General features: G+C 60.2%; 2 protein-coding genes across 13 annotated transcripts in view; one reads left to right on the plus strand and one right to left on the minus strand.

The window, feature by feature from the left end:
* Positions 1 to 20,434, plus strand: part of ADPRHL1 (ADP-ribosylhydrolase like 1) — a 46,131-nt gene that overhangs the window by 20,267 nt on the left and 5,430 nt on the right. For 10 of the 12 annotated variants that reach the window (XM_064492923.1, XM_031466366.2, XM_031466372.2 and 7 more), the window contains 6 exons: positions 3,635 to 3,799; positions 7,896 to 8,021; positions 9,507 to 9,647; positions 10,636 to 10,763; positions 11,890 to 12,022; positions 12,660 to 12,813. In XM_064492923.1, the coding sequence (XP_064348993.1) occupies positions 3,667 to 3,799; positions 7,896 to 8,021; positions 9,507 to 9,647; positions 10,636 to 10,763; positions 11,890 to 12,022; positions 12,660 to 12,813 (815 nt within the window). In that variant the 5' untranslated portion in view covers positions 3,635 to 3,666. Of the gene's footprint in view, positions 1 to 3,634; positions 3,800 to 7,895; positions 8,022 to 9,506; positions 9,648 to 10,635; positions 10,764 to 11,889; positions 12,023 to 12,659; positions 13,503 to 20,434 lie in introns of those variants that run through there. The other 2 variants (XM_010982819.3, XM_064492924.1) reach the window with 2 other exon arrangements.
* LOC135322754 (uncharacterized) lies at positions 4,628 to 20,298 on the minus strand. The gene is made up of 3 exons (XM_064492926.1): positions 19,774 to 20,298; positions 6,001 to 6,144; positions 4,628 to 5,837 (listed from the first exon to the last, which is right to left on the minus strand). The coding sequence occupies exons 1-3, from the start codon at positions 20,217 to 20,219 to the stop codon at positions 5,144 to 5,146; spliced, it is 1,284 nt and encodes a 427-aa protein (XP_064348996.1). The 5' UTR covers positions 20,220 to 20,298; the 3' UTR covers positions 4,628 to 5,143.

A 20,434-nucleotide genomic window follows, 5' to 3' on the forward strand; every position in this document is an offset into this window, starting at 1 on the left:
AAATATGCCCCAAGAAAACGCTACAAAATGGGTTGAGATGGGGAGAAAACAACATTCCCTGAACTGCCCTTAAAGCAGCAGGTTGATTTCAGGGACAGTCCATTTTTGCTGAATTTGGTGAAACAGCAGGTGTCTGATACGAAGGTATCTGCTCTTCAGAACCTGTTAGAGTCATCAGCATGTCGTTGCAAAATGAGAGTCTAAGGCAGCTCTGCAGTCTCCGGAACGTGAATCTCACTGTGTGCTCACCGCGGGTCCACGTGTGCTGGGGACTTGGTTTAGCTCTGCTGTCACTGCTCAGGAATGCGCCTGCCCCGCCGGGTCCCAAATAGCTGGGAAGGGAGCTGCACACCACAGATAACCATCTCGAGTCTGCACAGTGACACAGTCCAGATGATCCTGTTTCATGTTTCCGGGAGGTTCTCGTGCCCCTCTGTGTCCAATCCAGGTGCACAGGGTGCCTGCGCGCGTGCCTGGGGCTGGTCTCCCGCTTCTTACACCCCAGTCGGTCTGTGCGGTGACCCCCAGACTGCCCACGGCTCCTGGTGGGAACTCACTCTCCCAGGACAGGTCCAGTCGACCCTGGGTGGCTGAGGGGGACGTGTCGTCGGGCGGGTTCTCACAGGGGCGCCGCCAGGGACACAGGCACCACCGTGCATGTGAGAAGGCCTGCTCCTCCGGAAACTTGAGCTCACTAAAACTCTAAGTTGGAATTCGTTTAAGTTCTTGAACAGCCCAAACTTTCCCCTTAATAACAAGTTGCAGCCTGTGGAGGGGCGTCTGAGTCACGTAAGTAATGGTGACCGCTGACTCAGACACGGCCCCGACTGTGGCCGGTGCTCCCCTAACCCTGGGGGTATCGTCTTCTGGTCCTCACGTCACCCTGAAGGTCCACTTTATTATGGCGGAAAATAGGAGAAGGAGCTGCACAGAGAGGTTGGGTAACTTCCCAGGGTCACACAGCCGAGCATGTCAGAGCAGGACTGGAACCCAACCTCTCGCACCTGCATCTGAAGCACCGTCCCACACCTGGGACTACGGGACAGCCAGTAGTCCGGGGGCCCAGTGGCAGCTCTTCACGATTTCCAAAGACAGGCAGACTTCCTCCTGGGGAGCCGCATCTTGGTGTGTTGAAGGATGTCTCTCGAGCCGGTGCATTAGGCCGGCGCCCCACGCAGCAGCAGGGCTGGGAGCCGCAGTTCTGCTCTAGAAGGAGCAATGGGTGACATCCTGCTTTGGGGCACGTCCCTGAAACACTGAACAAAAGCAGACGCTGACCTGGGGAGTGGTGTCTGGGACCCTGCAGGGCAGGCGGGTGACCGACCCTGCACACGATCCACCGAAGGCTCCCCACTGAGAGGGACCGTCCCCTGGGGCTCCAGAGCCCCACACGCCCAGCTGCCCGGGGGCTGTCCCCCCTCTGAGCCTCCCTCCAGGAGCTAACTGACACACCTGTACAGGTTCTGAGAGGACTGGGGGCGGCACAGGGAAGTGTGACCGTAGTATTGTGGGAAGCTGGCTGCCGGCACACCATTGTCTGTCTTTCTCCAGCGTCGTCTGTCAGGGGTCAGCAGCTCCTCCGTCCTGGTCCCGCAGTGGCCATGTCGCTGCTGCTGCTGCAGGTGAGGGACCGCCGGGGATGCCAGCAGTGCCGCCTGCGTGTCCGCCAGCTGCGGGGCGTGGGTGGGCGAGTCTCTCCAGACCCCACGTGGCTGCGCCTCCATCCGTGGCCACAGGAACCGCGTCTTGAGAAAGTTGATGTTTTTACTGCAAAGTAACTTGACGTTGGCTTTGAGCCTGTTCTTTACGTCAGAAGCTGGGAGGCGCACAGGTGGTCTCACGAGCGGGTCTGTCCCTCGGGAGACGGGCGGAGAGCAGGGTGAGGTGGGAGTCAGCAGGTGGAACTCCAGCGAGAGGCTGTGGGCCCCGCAGCTTTGAAACATCCGGCCTGAAGCCAGCACTGGGAGTTCTGTTGCCATTTTGCTTTTAAGGAGCTTTTCCCCTTCAAAACGGACGTGATTCCAGAATAAAATGACTCACTGGGGGGAGGGGCCAGGGCTGCTCACTCCGACTGGGACTGTGTTGTCACCAGCCTGTGTCCTTACTCAGCAGGAACTGAAAAGAGGCCTGCAGGAGTCCAGGCGAGGCTTGACTGGGGGAGCGAGAACAAGTAACAGGTGCCTGAGCTGGTTCCTTAAATGGGGCGAGGGAGGAGCGGATCGCTGGGCCAGCACCCCCTGGGCCTGCCGTGCTCAGGCCCTGCCTTTGCTCCCCACGCCTCAGAAGTGGCAGTTGGGTTTTGATCTTTTTGTATCATCATTTGCCCCCAGCCACACATGCACGTGGTTACCTTGTAGTTTCTTTGTATGGTGTTGCCGGAGGGGACAGTAGTGGGTCCCAGGTCCCAGCCTGTCTCAGCAGTGGTGGTGATGGAGGGCCTAGATATGTCTCCCAACCATGGTCACCCAGTGTCACCCAGTGTCATCTGGTGTCACCTTCCACAAGACCAGAAGGACTCACTGCCCCCCAACCCAGATCTTACCACACCCTCCCATCCCCACTTAGAACTCGGGCACCGCTGTGTGGGGGTGGACAGACAGAAGGTCGGGAGCCACTCCTTCAGTTCTGCCTCCGGAGGGTCACGACCCTGCCTGGACGGGGAGCTGTTGCCTGGTGCATGTGAAACCTCCCTCCTGTCCTGTCCACGCTGGGACCCTGGCTGGGAGGCAACCTGGGTTTTCATGCCGACAGCACCCCACAGCCTGCTCTGAGCCCAGGAGGGCGGGAGGAAGATGGTCTCCCCACTTCCCCTCACACCTGCCCAGGGCGGGACTCCGCCCCCGGAGAAGAGGGGCAGGACGGCTCCAGAGGGCAGCCCATGGCCTGAAATGCAGTCTGAGCAGAGAATGAGGCTGGTGTCCGTCAGGCTGCACTGGCAAGTGTCCCTGTCCCCGCACCGTCCCCACTCTGCCCTCCCACGGGGCCAGGGACCTTGGACCCCCATTGCGGAGCATGTGTGGCCTCGGTCCAGCAGGCTGTGGGTTAACTTAATGGCAGAAAAGCTCAGGTTTTGCCATGGAAACCCTCTTAGCAGCTCCGGCCCCGGGCAAGTCACTGAACCTGCCTGATCCTTCTCTGGGGGAAAAACAGTGGGACCGACACAGCGCAGCCGACGGCAGGCGGTCAGGGTGCCTTGGCGCCCTGTCCTCTGTGCCCCGTCATCAAGGGACTTGAGACCATGCTTGTCCCCGAAACGCCTTCCCACGGCTGGGGACGCGGTGGGACGCTGGGACAACGGGAACTCAGCTGTCTCACGGGTGCGAGAGTTGGGAGGTCAGCTTCCATACCTCAGACATGGGCCCCGTCGGGCCCGGTGGTCCTCGCGGGGATAGACCCCTTAGCCACGGATGAGGGTCGTGGGCTTTCCTAGACTCGCGTGAGTAACTAGAAGCATCACGACAACCAACTACAATTCAATTAAATGAAACCCGGAGCGTGCTTCTCTAGGGCGCAGGGTTGAACCAAACGGTCGCCGAACTCTTCCACCTCTTGAGGGGATGGGGCTGTCGCCGCCCTTGTCCCCGCCACTCCGGTCTCCGTCCACCAGCCCGACCCTGCTGTCCCTCCTTCCCAGACTACTGGTGCCTGGACGACCTGTACCGCGAGATGGTGAGACGCTACGTGGACGCACTCGAGAAGCTTCCGGAGCACCGAGCAGACCCGGCCACCGTCGAAGGCTGCTCGCAGCTGAAGCCAGACAACTACCTCCTGGCCTGGCACACACCCTTCAACGAAAAAGGTCAGGGGTGCCCCCCCCAGCCCGTACCTGGGGCGCCGGCCCGGCCTGGCGTCAGCCGAGGGTGGTCAGCCTCCCAGCTCCTTGTCCCAATTGCTCCTTTCCTTTAAGGACCATTTTCTACTGCTTTCCCTTTAAATGTGTATTTTTAGCCAAAGTATCAAGGAAAGCACACGCCTCCTGCAGAAAGGCGTGTCTCCACCCTGACGTCCTGTGCTCACGGGGTGAGGCACTGGGTGTCTGTGCCCCAGGACCTCTGCCCCTGGCGCCCTGGGCCCGCCCTCCGGGTTTACACTGAAGGAAGCTGTCACGTCAAATGTTCGTAGCATGTAAATAAGCAGGAGAATATGGTCCATAATAAGGAGAAAAGTAAAAAAATCAGAAGTGGTGAAATCTGACACTCACGTCAGGCAAGGATGGAAGATAATAGGTGTTCTGTATTTTCCAAAGTAGAGACGTGCAGGCATAAAAAATAGACCTAAATCACGTTTCCAGAGAAAAACACTGCACTGTCTGAGTTGAATGTTTTCCTGGCTGTGATTAATAGGAGATTAGACATTTCAGGGGGAGGTTAGAGGGTCTGAAGGCGCAGCAGCAGACGCCTCCAAGACGGGGCAGAGAGAGACCCCGACATGAAAGGCCCCGAGCGCTGGGACGGGCAGAGCGGCCCCACCGCCCACGGCTCACGTCAAAGAGAGGGGAGGACGGCTCCCCTCAGAAGCAGGGAAGAGGCCCTGCGCCCCGAGGGCGTCTTCCAGGCAGACAAGCGCCTGGGGCTCGTCCCCTGCTCCCTGCTTGGGAGACACACCAGGGAGCTGTTCAGGGGGAGAGGACGCCACCACCGGGGCCCAAAGTGACGAAACGGTGACAACCTGGGTTTTTTTATTGAAGGGCAGAGGCTGTGCCGCGTCGTGTTGGTTTCTGGCAGCACAGAGACTCAGTCACACACGTGCTCACACTTGTTCTTTTTCAGATTCTTGTTCATTCTAACTTACTACTCAAACCTCGCTGAAAGATAGTAGACTTTAAAAGTAGTAGCCATGTTACTGTAGAGCACAGGAAACTATATTCAATTTCTTGTAATAACCTAATGGAAAAGACTCTGAAAAGAAAAAATGTGTACGTATGTATGTGTGTAACTGAATCGCTTTGCTGTACAACTGAAACTAACATTGTAAATCGACTACACTTCAATACAAAATAAAACGTTCTATAAAGTGGTAACCACGTGCCGCAGGGCTTGTCAGCTGTGTCTGAGCAAATGTTGGTGCAGGTGTGAGGTCTTCACTGGAGCCATGACATGGGTCCAGTGCCGTGAAAGCAGACCGACCGCTCAGACAGTGAAGGTCAAATCTCGTAGGTCAGTGAGAGACGGTGGAACCACCGTGACGATTCTCGCTGAGGAAGCAGCCATGTGCCACCTGGGCTCCTCGGCTGGTCCAGGCAGTGCCAGCCGACCCCACCCCCACCGTGGGAGAAGCCCCCCGACCCTGACTGGCGGCCACAGTGAACGTCATCATCCAGCACCTCGTTGCCCTGCGGGGAGAGGGCCTGGGAGGGTGCGCGCCCACGACTCCCCTGCGTGGGCTTCAGGAGGGACTCGTGTTTGCGGGAGCCTGGAGCAGAGGCCCACGGTGATCTCCTGCGCGTCTCCTCCCCCCATGAGGGAGCCTGCCTCCAATCAGCCTGTGTTGAGTTCTTGGCAGCTCTGAGCACCCAGGAGGTGCGGTGGCCGAGGTCTGTGGGCCCCCTTCTGCACTGGCGCCGTCCTGGCCCTTGCTGTCCTCGCCTGTGCGAATCCTCCCCTGCGGCCGGTGCTGGATCTCCCTGCTCATCTGCATGCAATCCAAGAAGGGAAGAAGGAGAGGAAGGGCAGGGGCAGCACCAGCAGGCAGGACGCGGGGAACCAGCAGCCGGAGGCTGGACTCGAACCTCATCACGCATCACACCAAGTGTGAGCGGTCCGAGGACCCAAGGGGAAGCAGAGTCCGGGTGGGACAGAGAGGCGGTCCCAACTCGGCGCTGCGTATGAGAAATGCTCCTTAAATATAAAGACACAAACAGGTTAGACGGGAAAGACGCGCCCCGGGACGCCGACCAGGGGAGAGCCGAGGGACAGGAAAACACACGAAGTGAGAGGGTTGCCGGGAAACGGGGCAGTTTCCTCAGGACCGCGCATCCATCCACCGGGGGGAGCGGCAAACCTGAACGTCCGTGTTCCTCGTAGCAGGCCCCAAACAGGTGCGGCCAAAGGAAGAGAGCTGCAGGGGACAGACATCCGCGGTTGCAGGCAGGGACGCCAGAGCGCGGTCGCAGGCCGGAGACTGAAGTCTTCACCCTCGTCTTCACTAGGAGAAGAAGAGCAAATTGAGCCCAAAGAAAACAGAAGACACGAGAAAATGAGAATCAGAGAGAAAATCAGCAACACAGGAAACAGAAAACCATAGAGAAAACCAACGAAACCAGAAGTGACTCTTTGAGAAGATAAAAAGTTGACAGTCCCCTGGACAGGTGATCGAGGAGGAGGGAGGCGCGCACATTCCCGGTGTCAGCGGGGAGGGGTGGCGTCACGCCAGAGTCTGCAGGAACCCAAGGGAAAGTGGAGGAATGATGCTACAAGTTTTATGCCGATAAATTTAACAACTTAAATCAGACGGACAAATTCCGTGAAAGACACGAAGTGCCACTGGTCACTCAAGACGGAGCAGGTCACCCGGGCGGCCTTGTATCTGTGGAGAAAGGAAGTGGGGCTCTGCCAAACAGCGAAGCAGTAACACCAGCGGTGCCCAGCTCTCCCCAGGGAGCAGAGAGCAGGAACGCTTCCCGAACTCACTCTTCTCTCCTCAGGACACTGGTGAGAGAAGGGAGAGGGAAGCCACCGCTGGGAGAGAACGTGGCGAAGCAGACACTTGATGAGGATCTGAGTCCGGAGGTGCAGAGGGCCCTCAGAACCTAACGATAAGAAAAGCAGCCCAGTACGAGACGGGGGGAGCTGTTCCGCACAGCCCCAGAGACGCTAAGACGCCCTCAGTCGGCACAGAATGAAGCGCGGCCCCTGGCTGCCCCCACGCGCGTAGCAGGGCGGCCGACGGCAGTGCGGCCAGGAGGCGGCTCGCGGCCCGGGGGCGTGCAGCTGTGCGGCCACTTCACAAACCAGCGTGATGAGTCTCTTAAAAAGCCTAACATTGATCCGACACCGAGCTCCGCGTTCTGCCCCAAGGAAAGAAAGCGCCCGTCCGCGTGAGGTTTGGTCATGAATGTTCGCAGTGTCTTTGTCTGCAACGGCCCCAAACTGGAAAAGTTCAGACGTCCATCAACAGGTGGATGGACTGGGCACCTCCGTCCGCACGGTGCAGCCCACCAGGCGGACAGCGACCTGGGTGGGTCTCAAGAGCGGCACGTGGAGCAAAAGCAGCCCGGCAGAGTCTGTGCTCCGGGCCTGTCCTCGCACAGACCTGGGACCTGCACACTGAGCTGCACTCCCAGCCCCGGGGCCGGGTGGGGGGCCCAGGGAACTCTGGGGGACGGACACATTCAGTGTCTTTGCTTAGGGGCTGGTCCCACGGGCCACCATGTCAGGACTGACTTTGCAGTCTTTAAATACATGCAGCTGATCGTAAGTCAGCTGTAACTCGTGAAGCTGTTTTTAAAGAGAAAAAATGTGTGATTAAAAGACGCTGTGTGCACAGTTCTGTCTCCTAAATTTTCGCAGCACAAGCACCTTATGAGCATGTCCACACACCATGAAAATTCCATTTTTACATACAGTGGAAAACAATCTGAAAGAAAATACGCATGTGTGCACACGTACACCTGAGTCACTCTGCTGCACACTTGAAACTAACCCTGTAAGTCGACTGCACTTCAATAAAAAATGTTCCTTAAATTCTGGTTTTAAAGGCGCTGTGGCATTCCAGCACATGCTTGCTTTGCGATTTCTTTCATCTCTTTTCTTTGTCAGGAATTTACTCAGTTTCTCTATTTTTGACTCATTTAAATGGCGCTACGATCAGCGTGTTATTACATAAATTTTTGTTCATGTTCGATCACTCATGAGCGCTAGATTGCTCTAACTTCAGGTTTTCCGCGCTCCACGTAGGCTCGGGGTTCGGAGCCGCCACCAAGGCCATGTGCGTGGGCATGCGGTACTGGAAGCCGGAGCGGCTGGAGACCCTCGTGGAGGTCAGCATCGAGTGCGGCCGGATGACCCACAACCACCCCACAGGTAGCACCCGGCAGGCGGGCGGCGCCCACGTGGCCAAACCCGTTGTTTGCTTTGCTTCTCGGTGGGCAGATTTGGCTTCAGTTCTTTTATCAACCTGAGAGCAGGGCTGGCAATGAGCCGGTGGCCGTGGACAGGAAAGTGTTCTCCTTGGTTTCACGTGGCTCATGTCACAATAAAGACAAAAGAGCAGCCCTGGGTTCTGGAGGAAACTGGGATCTGTGCGGGAGTCACGGGAACCAGCGGTTCTGTGCGGTCGTCCCCCTGGCGCCAGCAGGGCGATCACACTCCACGTGGCCCTGCGCTGCGCCCCAGCTGGGCTCTAGGCCAGACAGACACGGACTAAGGGAGCTGGACCAAGTCCCTCCACTGCCCAAGCCTGCGTCTCCTCACCTGTGACAGGGCCTGCCAGCTGCTAGTGAGGAGGGAAAAGGGAACCTCAGGGGACCTGCGCTCTGGGTTCCCCGGGCCCGTGGTCCGAGGGCAGTAGCGCCGCCTGTGAGATGTGACCAGGAAGGCAGCCAGCCTCCTCGTGACCCGCCGTTGTCCCGGCGAGGTGTGTCACACCCTCCCCAGCCCCCTCGAGGTTGGGGCTGCCAGCTGCCCCATCCAATGTCACCTATGGTGCCCAGGTTTACCTGTGTCAGCCGCCAAACTGTGAGGCCCACCCTGTGTCCCCAGAAGCCCCCCTCTGTGGGCAACGTGGCACCCGAGGAGTGAACTTGGCAAAATACGCCTTTGAGTCCGCGGCAGGGGTGACAGCTGAGCCACAGCCTCCACAGATGAGTTCGTTAGATCCTTAAGGTTTGAGCAGAAGGCATACAGTGCAGCTGGCGGTGGGGGGCGGCGACACTGGGGACGGTTGGGGCCGGTGGACGCTGGACGCCTGCTCACTCACCAGTTCAGCCGAAGTAAAGTCAGCATGAATAGCCTTCAAACAGGAAGGTGCTGAGCATTTGGAAACAATTTGGTGAGTATGGGAATCTGGGTTGAAAATTTAATCATCTAAGACGTGGGCTGATGTATCACCCACTCGTATTAAGGAAGTGTCACTTCCTGCATGGGAGTCGAGTCGTTTGCATATTTCTAGGGTGATGACGAGGGTTCGACTGTGCACAGTTGACAACTGCACTCTCCTTGTCAATCTGAGCCGCCTTTGGCAGCAAGAGCCGCGATGTCTATTCCCCACAGTGTGGCGGAAATGCCCCATGACGGGAGGGGCGCTGGCGGGTGGTCAGAGCCAGCCGAGCCCTGGGTGTGAGAACTGGATGCTCATCCCTGGAGCTGACGTCTGGGCAGAGGAAGCGCCTCCCTCGGGCTGGCCGCATCCCTCCCATAGCCACTCTGCTCACACAGGAAGCAGGTGTTCCCCTTGAAGGACGGCCGTGACCCTGGGGCAGGTGGAAATGGGAGGTCAAATCCGCAAGGTGGGTCCTGGTTAGGGACGCAGGGGCCAGCACGCCCCCTGATGGCCCCCTGCGCCCCCAGGCTTCCTCGGGTCCCTGTGCACCGCCCTGTTCGCGTCCTACGCTGTCCAGGGAAAGCGGCTGGAGCAGTGGGGGCGAGACATGCTGAAGACAGTCCCGCTGGCCGAGGAGTATTGCAAAAAGACCATCCGGCACCTGGCAGGTGAGCCCAGCCTCCCTCCCGCACCCTCTCCCTGGCGCCCGGGAAACGGGCAGGTCTCCACTCACCCCGAGCAGGTTCTGAAGACCGGCCCCCAGAGAGGGCAGGGGTGCTCACCCGCAGTGAAACCAGAGCAGCCCCATGGGGCCCGTGTGACAGGCTGACCCCACAAAGAAGGCCTGGGGTATCACCTGGCTGGGGGCAGGGGGCTGGCGTGCTCGGGGACCCCCAGCCGTGACCCCAGGCCTCTGCAGAGACCGCCTGGCATCCCTGAGGCTGGACAGCGGGGGCGGGGGCCCCCCACTCTCATGCCCCCCGGCCTGATGCTCTTCCCACCTCAGTCTCCCTCGTGGACTGGCTCCCCAGCCTCCCTCCTCAGCTCGCACTCGGCTGGGCCTCGAGCTGGACAGGGGGACGGGACCGTGTGCCAGCCCAGCCACCGAGGTGAGGCCGGTGAGGCGCTAGGCCCAGAGCATCCCCTGCCTCTGGTTCTCGACCGCGGGCGCTGTCCCCAGTCCCCATCCCCGGTCCCCGTCACCCACGAGCCAGCACAGCTGCTGCTCCAGACTTTCTGGGACAGCGTCGCACACACGTGACTTCAGGAAGTGGCTTCAGTGCCTCTGGGGCGTGGACGTCAACCTGTTAATTAGGGCTGACATCCTCTGACCCGACTCGGCAGGCACAGTGTTGCATTAACAAAAATGCACAGGTTTAGAATTTCCAAGGGAACACACTTAAAGGTGCTGCAGACTCTGCCTCAGTTTAGAACATCTGAGTCGCTTTTCCATCTCCACCTTCCTTGCTTGTGTCTCAAAGTGGCTACGAGTGTGTTTTCAAATTTCCAGAGCAATTGTTAAGGCAAGGTGCCAGGTTCCCCTCCGCCCGGCTGGGTGGGGCCGTCTGGTCTCTGTCCCCTCCCGCTCACCGCCCCCATGGCCGCGTGCCCAGCAGGACGGCGACCACCGCCTGCCCACCTGCTCTTTGTGTTTAGAGTACCAGGAGCAGTGGTTTTACTTTGAAGCCAAATGGCAGTTTTACTTGGAGGAGAGAAAAATCAGTGAGGACTCGGAGACTGAGGCCAGCTTTCCCGACCACTACGATGCAGAGGAGCGAGACAAGGTAGGCCTGCCAGGTCCGGGCCCCATGCCCAGGAGCCACCCATACCGTGGACGACTTCATGGAGGGAGCCTGTTTGAAATGGACACTGCTTTTACCTTTTCATTTTCTCTGGTTATAAGCACGATTTGTGCTAGAAAAATTGAAAATGTGATTTTTAAAAATATTCCGTTTCACTTCATCTCTCCCAGGGGCTGGGGGCTGGGACATGCGGTCGCATAGGATAAATAGGTTTGTGCAAACCACCTGCATTCCCCATGCTGAGAAAATCCCCTAAGTGGCTGAAATCGTTGGGGTCACATTTGGTAGCACGAGAGAAAACCCTAAGTAACTGTGGCTTAGCCAAGACAGAAGTTTTCCGTCCTTACATTGAGGGAGTCCAGAGTTGCGTCAGAATTCCCTTGCAAGAAGGAGCTGAAGATCCTTCTGTCTGGCTGCTCTGCTGTTCTCAGAGCATGCCTCATAGCCCAAACTAGCCACTCCAGCTCCAGCCAGCACGTCTGCATTCCAGGTGTCAGGAAGGAGCAGGGGGAGAGGAAGGGCCCACCCTTCCCTCTTCAGGTGCTTCCTACTGCCCTTTCGTTCGTGTCTTACGGCCCTCCCTGGGTGCAGGAAGACGCAGAAACACTTCTTCCAGTGGAGATGCTGTTGTCCCAAACCAACGCTGACTCTGTTGCTAAGGCACAGGGGAGTGACCTGCCCACGTCCACCTCCCTGCTCTCCTCAGTCTCTCACAGAGGGACTTGCTCTGTGCCACCAGCTGCTTGAGCCATCATTGCCCACAATCTCCAGCCAGTCTGCGGCCCTGACCACACACAGCGCCTGCTCGACCTCGCTTGTCCCTTCGCCCCACCCAGGCCGCAGGTCGCAACAGCCCCTCACTGCACTCCAGACCCTTTGCTCACAGACTTCACTGCCTGCAGCTGGCACGTTCATTTACTGGGGGGTGGCGGGGGCGTGAGGGCCGTGGGAGACTGTCTCCCGCTCACTGTCCCTCCGCAGCCTGGGGCACGCCTGCGCAGAAGTGCTCGGTGAGCGAGTGAACAGCAGTCCCCTGGGCGAGCCAGGAGCTCCTGCTGCGACGTGTCTGACGCGGTGCCCCCTCCCCTGATGGCGGCTCTTTCTCCAGACCTACAGGAGGTGGAGCTCGGAAGGTCGCGGGGGACGGCGGGGCCACGACGCCCCCATGATTGCCTACGATGCTCTCCTAGGAGCCAGGGGCAACTGGACGGAGCTCTGCCAGCGGGCCATGTTCCACGGAGGTGAGACGGTCCTTCCCACACGGCCAGCCACCTCCCCCTCAGGAGCATGCAGTCCGCGGTCCGCCCGTCCCAGGAGCACGCAGTCCGCCCGTCCGGCTGTGCTGACGGCTCAGGGTGTGAGGAGCTGGACTCCTCGCCTCCCGGCAGCAGCGCCGGTCCCTCGCTGGTGGGTTTGCTTCTCCGCCAGTGGCCATTTCTCGGCGAGCGTGCAATAAAAGGACGCCCGCCAGGCCCCTCCTGCAGGCACTGCGGGGACCTCCAGTTCCCGGGAGACGGGGAGCAGCGGGGAGGACCGCAGGGCCTGGGGCAGCTGGCTGGAGTGCGGAGGAGGGGGCGGCCCCAAACCCGGCTGAGGGCAGGAAGGCAGCCCACAGGGCCAGGAGCTCGCGGGGTGTGGCCCCCTGACAGCCAGGGCGTCCAGCTGTTCCGGAGGGGAGAGGGGACATCTGCCCCGCATCAGGTGCTGCCCAGAGCGAACCCGAGACAGCCCCAGGATGCCTGCGCGGGGGTTTGCCCAGAGGAGCCTCCGGGCGGGCCTGGCTGGGGCTTGGCTGGAGGCCCTGGGGGCCAGTGCAGGTCATGGAGGGGCCACCGCTCTGCCCAGAGCCCTGCGGACCTGTGCTTCCTTCCATTCCAGGTGAGAGCGGGGCCACGGGGGCCATTGCAGGCTGCCTGTTCGGGTTGCTGCACGGCCTGGACGGCGTCCCCGGGGGCCTGTACCGGGAGCTGGAGCACAAGGAGGAGCTGGGGCGCCTGGGCGAAGCCCTGTACCGCCTGTCCACCCAGGAGAAGTAAAGCCGCTTCCCTCCCAGGCCCCTCCGCCACACGCAGCTCCTGCGACACTCTAACTCCCCCCGACTTCAGGACTCTAACTGCTGCATAAAATACATCGCTTGTCCTACGGGAGTCTCCTTCCTGGCCCAAGCCCAGTGCCTTATCGCTGCCACACTGGATCTGACTCCCTCAAGCCTCCAGATAGTGTCACGGAGAGTCTCTTGGACAATCGGTGTATTTTATTCTGTCGCAAAACTAACGCTCTCTGCTCACTCACTTGGACGCCACTAACCACCACGGCCCTGCTCCAGCGGGCCGCCTCCGTCTGCAGGACCGCCGCTGCGGCCTGGTTTGAGCTCTTAGACGTGCATTTGGACAGCTGCCAATCTCGGGCTCCGCGGCCTGGCGGGCCTCGGCCACGCGCACCGGCCACGCGCACCGCGGTGTCTGCACAGCAGAGGGAGGAGCAGTAGGTACCGGAGCCCGAGCGCTGCACTTGACCCGCGGCCCCGGCTTCAGTCGCACTAGGGGCTGATGGAACAACTAACTGACGAAGCAGGAAACACAGGGTCTGCTGCCCCGCCCCCAGGCTCTGACAAGGAGCAGGGCTGGTTTCTGTCCCCTGTGGCCTGGGCTTCTAAGCCAACAGCCTTGAGAGAGGACACTTGCTCTTGCTAAAAATAACCTTGGACCCAGTCTTTTTGAAGTAGCGTCTGGTGTGAGTGAAACGGTGGTGGGTGATTGACAAGTAACGCGCGCTTGGCAGCTTGGCCAGCCGGTCCTGTGACTGCAGGCTCTGTGTGTTGGAGGCCTGCCTCGGAGCACAGCCGGGCCGTCCCCACTGGCCACGCGGACACAGCCCTGAGGCCCTCCCCGGCGCCCCACTCCCCTCCCCCCCATGCCCCGGGCTGTGGGCACAGGGCAGGCGTGTTTCCAGCGAATCCATCACTTGCCTTTTCTGAGGGAAGCGCAGGCTCCCCTCCGTGCCGGGGAGAACCCGTGGGCCTTCACGTACCCGCAGGGGGCGACACGGTGGTTTCCACGCACAATCCTGCACGACTGAACTGGCCTCGCTGCTGGTGATGGTTTCCAGGCCAGAGAGGCAGAGGCACAGGCCACCAGGCAGGGTCCACACAGGGCTAGTGGGTGTGGGCGAGTCACTGAGGGTTGTCTTCCAGGACCAGACCCAGTTAAGGTGAGTGCACCCCCTCCCAGGCGCACTCGACGGGGTGGGCTTCCTGTTTGGAAGTGACGCCCGTTTCCCCAGCTTCCCCCTAAAGCGGCCCTTTCAACTCTGCCGTGCGGAAGGGAAGCGCCGAGAGGAACGGGGTGCGGCTGGGTCAGAGGGCCCTTGATCCCTCTGACTGACGACCGAGGAGAATCAAGCCCGTCCCTGAGAACCAGGGAGTGAGTCTGTCTACAGGCCGACCGTAAGTTAGACACGTTCATAGGCATCATAGATAAGAGTCAGACTCCTTCCCCGTGTCCTCCTGCTGTTACAGAGGGATGCAGATGTTGAAACGGAAAGCAAACCCATTAGAAGCAATGAGGAGAATTCCACACCTGCTCAAATGTTTAAAACTGTAATACTTGGTGGCTCCATCTTTATTGGAAAAGGAAGACCTGCACGCAACTTCCAGAGCTCAGCCCCACAAGTGGGGCGTGTGGGAAGCACGGTTCCTTCGCACCGTCACCCAGACTCAGCACCAGGGACCAGAGAAGCATGGGTCACGAGTCCTTCTGTGTCCTTCCAGAAAGTTCTCCACACACTTGGATGTGTGTGCTACACACACACACACTCACACACGTACACACATTGACACAGACACACACGCGCGTGCACGCCCACACGTACATTCACACACATACACACAGGCTCACACTCTGCCTCTCTCCGCAGGTAGGAACTACGTGTTACGTAGTACTTACTTCGGGCACCTTTCACTTGACGGCTCTTTAGTTTTTCCTGTATCATCACGCGCGACCCCCTTGGTCTTTTTCGCTCTTGCTTGGAGCTCACCCGCACGTGTGCTGTGCCATCGCATGTGCTCGGACCCACTGGTGCACTGCCAGGTAGCTTCCTGTTCTGAAGTGGCATTTTCAGACACTCCTCCTCGCGCTGCCTCCAAATGTCCATTCCTGTCCCTCTGAGAAGTTCATCTCCACCAACAGCACGGCGGGTTTTCCCCGCAGCTGCAGGGGCGTTTTTGCCTCCGGTTCCCGGTGGACAGGCGACGGTGACTCAGGGCAGGTGTGGGTCCTGGGGTGTGACCCGCGCGCCGTTCGCCCCTGCGTCTGTAGCCACACGCCTGTGTCAGTGGTCCCGTTGCTGGCACAGGACGTGGGCGTGAGGTCTGGGGCTGGGGGGCAGCCCTGCCTGCGGCTGGAACGTGGTGCCGGCTGGAAGGGCTTGCGTTGTGTCCCCAGGGCAGGCCCCCAGCTCCTGCCTGTGGCTCCGATGTGGGAGCAGGTGCCTTGTCCCCCTCAGGCGTTTTCAGGCTTCAGGCTGATTTCAGTTAATTCCTGTCCCCACGCTCTTTGGCTGGAAGGTTTTGCATTTAGCATTCCAGTCATGTTCCCTGGTGTTTTCATGTCTGGGAGCCATGCAGACACGGCTGTCACTTCCCTCAGGCAGGGCTAGTCACGGGGAAACAGCAGGAGGGCCCCCTCGGAGGTTCCAGCGGCCGGCTCTCTGACATGACCATGGTGACCGCCACCTCCAGGCACATCTCCCCAAACCCGAGCACCCTCAGTAGGAGGCTCAGGGAGGGGAAGGCCCTGTGCCACAGAGGAGCCCGAGCCCCGGGCTGGGTGGAGAGACCAGTCTGACCAGCCAGCTCCCGCTCCGTAACTGCCCTCCGGCCTCCTTGACTCCTCGAGGCTTCACCACAGCCCCCAGCCCCACAGGGGGGCCCCACCCCCAGGGCAGACAGGACTGGGAGAATCGACCGGACATCAACTGATGGAACACAAAATACCCGAGCTGACGCTCTGCCAAACGTGTGGGTTTAAAACTCCATCGTGAAATTCACCCCAAGGTGGGGCAGCTTCAGGTCAGGGTTGAATCCCCCTGGGTTGACTTACTCCCAGTCCAAAAGTAGAAATAAAGTGCTCGCCCCTCAGAGTGGTACCTGGAGGACCGATGGGGCAGGGCAGGGGCAGCGGCAGCAGCCGGCGCTCAGGCTCCCGTGCCCGCCGAGCTGCAGGCAAGACGGCGCCCAGGGGCACCTCCACCTCGACCCCCACCCCCAGGATGCAGATGGGAGCCGCTCGCTGGCCTGGCTGGAACCCAGCCACAGGGCCCTCTAAGAGCTGCAGCCACGGGGGGCACCGGCAGACCCGGGTAAGCCAGGGGCCCAGTGTCCCTGCCGGCCTGGGCCGTCTGTGTTTCTAGGGTCATAGAAGGCACTCATCACCGTGCTTTGCTTCCTTCCTGTCCTGTCCTAACTGTCCTCAAGTGATTCCAACACACACAAGTCTTAGTAATAACAAAGTATCTGTGGTCCCCTCAGCCAGGTTCACCGACTGCTGATGTCCTGATGGTGAGTCCCACCTGCTGCGCCGCTCTCCCCGCCTGTCCCTCACTGCACGTGCGCACACACGGACACAGACACACACACACACACACAGACACGTGCACGCACACAGACACACAGAGACGCAGACACAGAGATACACAGACACAGAGACACACATAGACACAGACACACAGACATGTGTGCACACACAGACACAGAGACGCAGACACAGAGACATACACAGACACAGAGACACACATAGACACAGACACACAGACACGTGTGCACACACAGACACATAGACGCGTGTGCACGCACACACGTGTGCACACACAGACACAGACATGGACACACACAGACACGTGTGCACAAACGCAGACACACACTCAGACACGTGCACGCAAACACACAGACATACGTGTGCACACACAGACACATGCAGACACACACTCATACGCACACACACACAGCAGTAGTCATCATCAGGTTTGAGAGGGCGTCCCCAGAACACACTGCTCACTCCCTGAATCTCAGGTCCTGGAACAGCCGCCCACGCTCAGGGCCTGGGGCCCCGGCTGGACCAACAGCCCTCTGTCCCCCCACGGCCAGGGCCAGGATGTGAGGTGTAGGTGCAAGGCCACGGGGTCTCCAGCCCAGAGGACACCCACCCTCCTTTTCCAGACTCACTTCCAGGAAGCACAGGGCCCAGGTTGTCAGGCTGTCGCTGGCACAGTGTCCGCTGTTAGCCACCTCGTCACTGAGTAAAGCACAAAACAGCCGGACGTTTCTTTCACTAGAGAGACAGGCACTGCCCACCGGGGCTGGGGCTGCGATTTGCAGTCGCTGTTAGAACGGCCACACGGCCTCTGGCTGTCCCTGCAGAGACCGGGGGCAGCCCACTCCTCTCTCCCCACCTCTCCTGAGCCCACGGTGCCTCTACAGTCACACGGAGGCGAGGCATTTATTAAGCATCGGCTGCATGCAGCCCCACCAGGGGCTGGAGGAGGGTCAGGATGAGCTGGCCTCCATGGCTCTGCAGGGACTTGGGGACGCAGGGTCAGGAGCAGCTGTGGTAACAGCACAGTGTGCAGATGCTTCTCCGTCCACACCCCGAATGAGGCCCGTCTGTGCGCCAGGCCGGGGGTGGGGGCAGAGTCCGGCCCTGTCTCTGTCCCCTGGGTATAGTTGTGGGGCGGAGAGCGTTAGCACGTCAGATGATGCGGTTCCCCTGTTGCCGGGTCCCCAGCGGAGCACACACCGGGGGTGGCAGGGGACCGGCCTGGGGGGCTGCTGGCCAAGAGCTGGGGAGGGGTCTTAGCGCCACAGAGAAGACCCCTTCCAGGGCAGCGGGAGGGCTGGCCGTGTGCCCCGGCTCGCCCTGAGAGGGTGGGAACGTGGAAATGGGCGAGGGCGGGTCAGCAGTGAGTCAGGGGCCAGGCGCACCCCAGACCAGGTGCTGGGCGCCAGCTCCCTAGAACACAGCATCCCCGCGCAGGAACTGCTGCAGCGCCCGGGGTGGTGGCCGCCTCCCCCTCTCCCCTCCTCCCCTCCTCCCCTCCTCCCCAGGATGCACGAGCAGGGGGTCCAGGCTGCCGGTGAGACCCTGCATCTCGCGGGGGCAGGGGCCCTGCTGGCAGGTGGCAGAGGTCAGCCAGGCCCCAAGGAGGGGCGGCCCCCCTGGCGGCACTGGACACTCCTTGCCCTTTCCCTCGGCTGGGATGCAGGGTCCGGTCCTTCCCCACACCTGCACACCACAGAGGGTCTGGCTGGCGGCCAAGGTGGGACACGGTGTGTCACCAGTGGTGACTCTGGTGTCCCTGTGTTTTCAAGTGACCTCTCAGGGCAGAGTTACTGACAGGACTAAATCAGGAACATTTACTACAGCCCTGCTGTTGATACTGGCCCTGAGAGAAACACGTTCCAGTCCTGTCCTGGGACGGGCTTGGTCACGTCCACTCCACCAGGGGTGGGACATGAAGCCACAGGCCCCACCATCCCCTAGGAAGCACTGGCAGGGCGGAGGCGCGCTGGCTGACCCTAGACCCCCATTGACTTTGATGGGCGGGAACTGTAACCTTGCCTGCGTGTCCTATGCTGGGAGGTGGAGGAAGAGTGTGCTGGGCTGGGCTGGCCTTTGGGTCTGGAGGGACAGGCCAGGCAGAGGACCATGCCCCCACAGGGCACTCGCCCCCACGGGAACTTGCTCCGCCCCCCGGCCACTCTGACTCAGTGACTTTGGGGTGCAGTGGTCGGGAATGTCACGCTGTGGGGGATGCTGAGAGGCCTTGCAGGACCAATGCAGATGGTGCCACTGCACACCTGGGAAAGCAGGGGCATCAGAACTGGGTCGTGAAGGATGAATAGGAGCTCGTCAGGGGGTGCGGCTGTGCCAGGCCGGAGACTCAGTGTGGACGAAGCATGGAGCTGGGAAAGCACCCAGCACTGCCAGGAGACATAAGTTCAGGAGCCCAGAGCTCAAGGCGAGTGGAGGAGAGCTGGGCAGAGCCTGGCAGGAGGCCCCGGCAGAAGGACCCTGTGCAGCAGGGAGTGGGCGTTCCCCTGGGGAAAGGAGAGACCATGTCCCCCCGTGGAGGCCTCAAGCTGGGACAGGAGACACGTGGAACCACACTCGACGTGTCTGAACTTGAAGCTGCACTCGAATTTCAGACGAGGGTGTGTAGCAAGGGTTCTCCCGTGATGCGCTGGGGGCGCCTTGGGCCATGTGCTCAGGAGGGGACATGAGAAGCCCCACTCACAATCTGCCCTAAGTAGCAGGAGTGGCTCATGCAAAGGCCCTGGGGTAGGAATGAGCTCGAAACTGGCTGAGTGTAGTGTGGCTGGAGCAGAGTAGGAGGCCAGGCAGGCTGAGCTCTGGGCCTGGAGAATAGGGCAGGGGGACCCCACAGGGAGCCCCAGAGGCTCCTGTGTGCATGAGGACAGCAGGTTCTGGGCTGGAATTCACCCCCTTCTGCGGCTGTGACCCCCTACTTGGCTGGGGACCCCCATGTAACAATCAGGGTGAAAGTAAATGCCCCAGCACTCGGCCACAGGACTGACCTCACCTCCTCACCATCCCCTCGGGGGTCCTAGGCCATGTCTCCCTTTGGAAGATCGGCAGGGACACATCCAGGGCTCTGATGAAGCACCTGGACCACTAACCCACCGTGGGCATCTGTAACCTGCCAAAAGGTGGTCTCTGGTGACCCCATGCAGCCCTCGGCGAGTGACCTCATCATGAGGGAGAGCGGACGCCCACAGAGACCACGGGGGTGGTGTCAGGGAAGGGCTGGTTTGATGCAGGTGTCACAGGAGGGCGCCATCTTGGACTGCTGACCTTCCCAAATAGAGCACGACACCGTGGGAGCCTGTGGCTCCGTCTCCCCGACCCTCACTGCCCAAGTGCTGCCTGGGGGTCCCAGGGCACACTCCCATCCTGAGGCCAAGCTGACCCACACCCACCTCATGGCGTAGACGTCTGGGGCCACCACGTTGGGTCTCAGGTGCTCGGTGGTCTGCTGTTGGAAACACTTCACTCCGTCCCAGTGGTTCTCAAAGTGGGTCCCTTCGTCGGCAGCTTCAGGGGATCTGAGCTGGGGCTTCTGGGGGTGCCACCCCGCTGTGGGCACTTCCAAGTCCCTCTGGTGTTCCGACGTCCTAGGCGTCTGAGGGCGGCTGAGCAGCCGCGTCCACGTGGGTTCACAGTGTCCAGTGAATTCCGGGTTCTGGGGAGCCTGGGGAGTCAGGAGTCCACAGTTACATCCGTGCCCCCTCACTCCTCGAAAAGAGTGATTCTCTGTCCAGATCCACTGCCAGGCAGTGGATGGACAGACACCCGGCCCACCCAGGGGCTCTCCCGTCAGGTGCTGAGGCCAGCAGGGGGCGCAGTCGCAGTCAGTCCGGCGCATGAGGGCTCCCAACAGCTCCTTAAAAGTTAAGTTTGTGTGCAGCTTCTAAAAATAGAACTCTCTCTTCTGCAAAAACGCGTAAAAGTACAAAAAGAAACATATGTTCACATACTTCCTTCCTGTTTGTTCTCGACCTGAGTTTCCGGCAGCGTGCGGCGCGCCTTCTCACAGTGGTTTGCCCTCAAATGTGGATGTGGCCATATTTGAGCCCCACC

Source organism: Camelus dromedarius, chromosome 13 (assembly GCF_036321535.1).
Source record: "Camelus dromedarius isolate mCamDro1 chromosome 13, mCamDro1.pat, whole genome shotgun sequence".
Lineage (NCBI taxonomy): Eukaryota > Metazoa > Chordata > Mammalia > Artiodactyla > Camelidae > Camelus > Camelus dromedarius.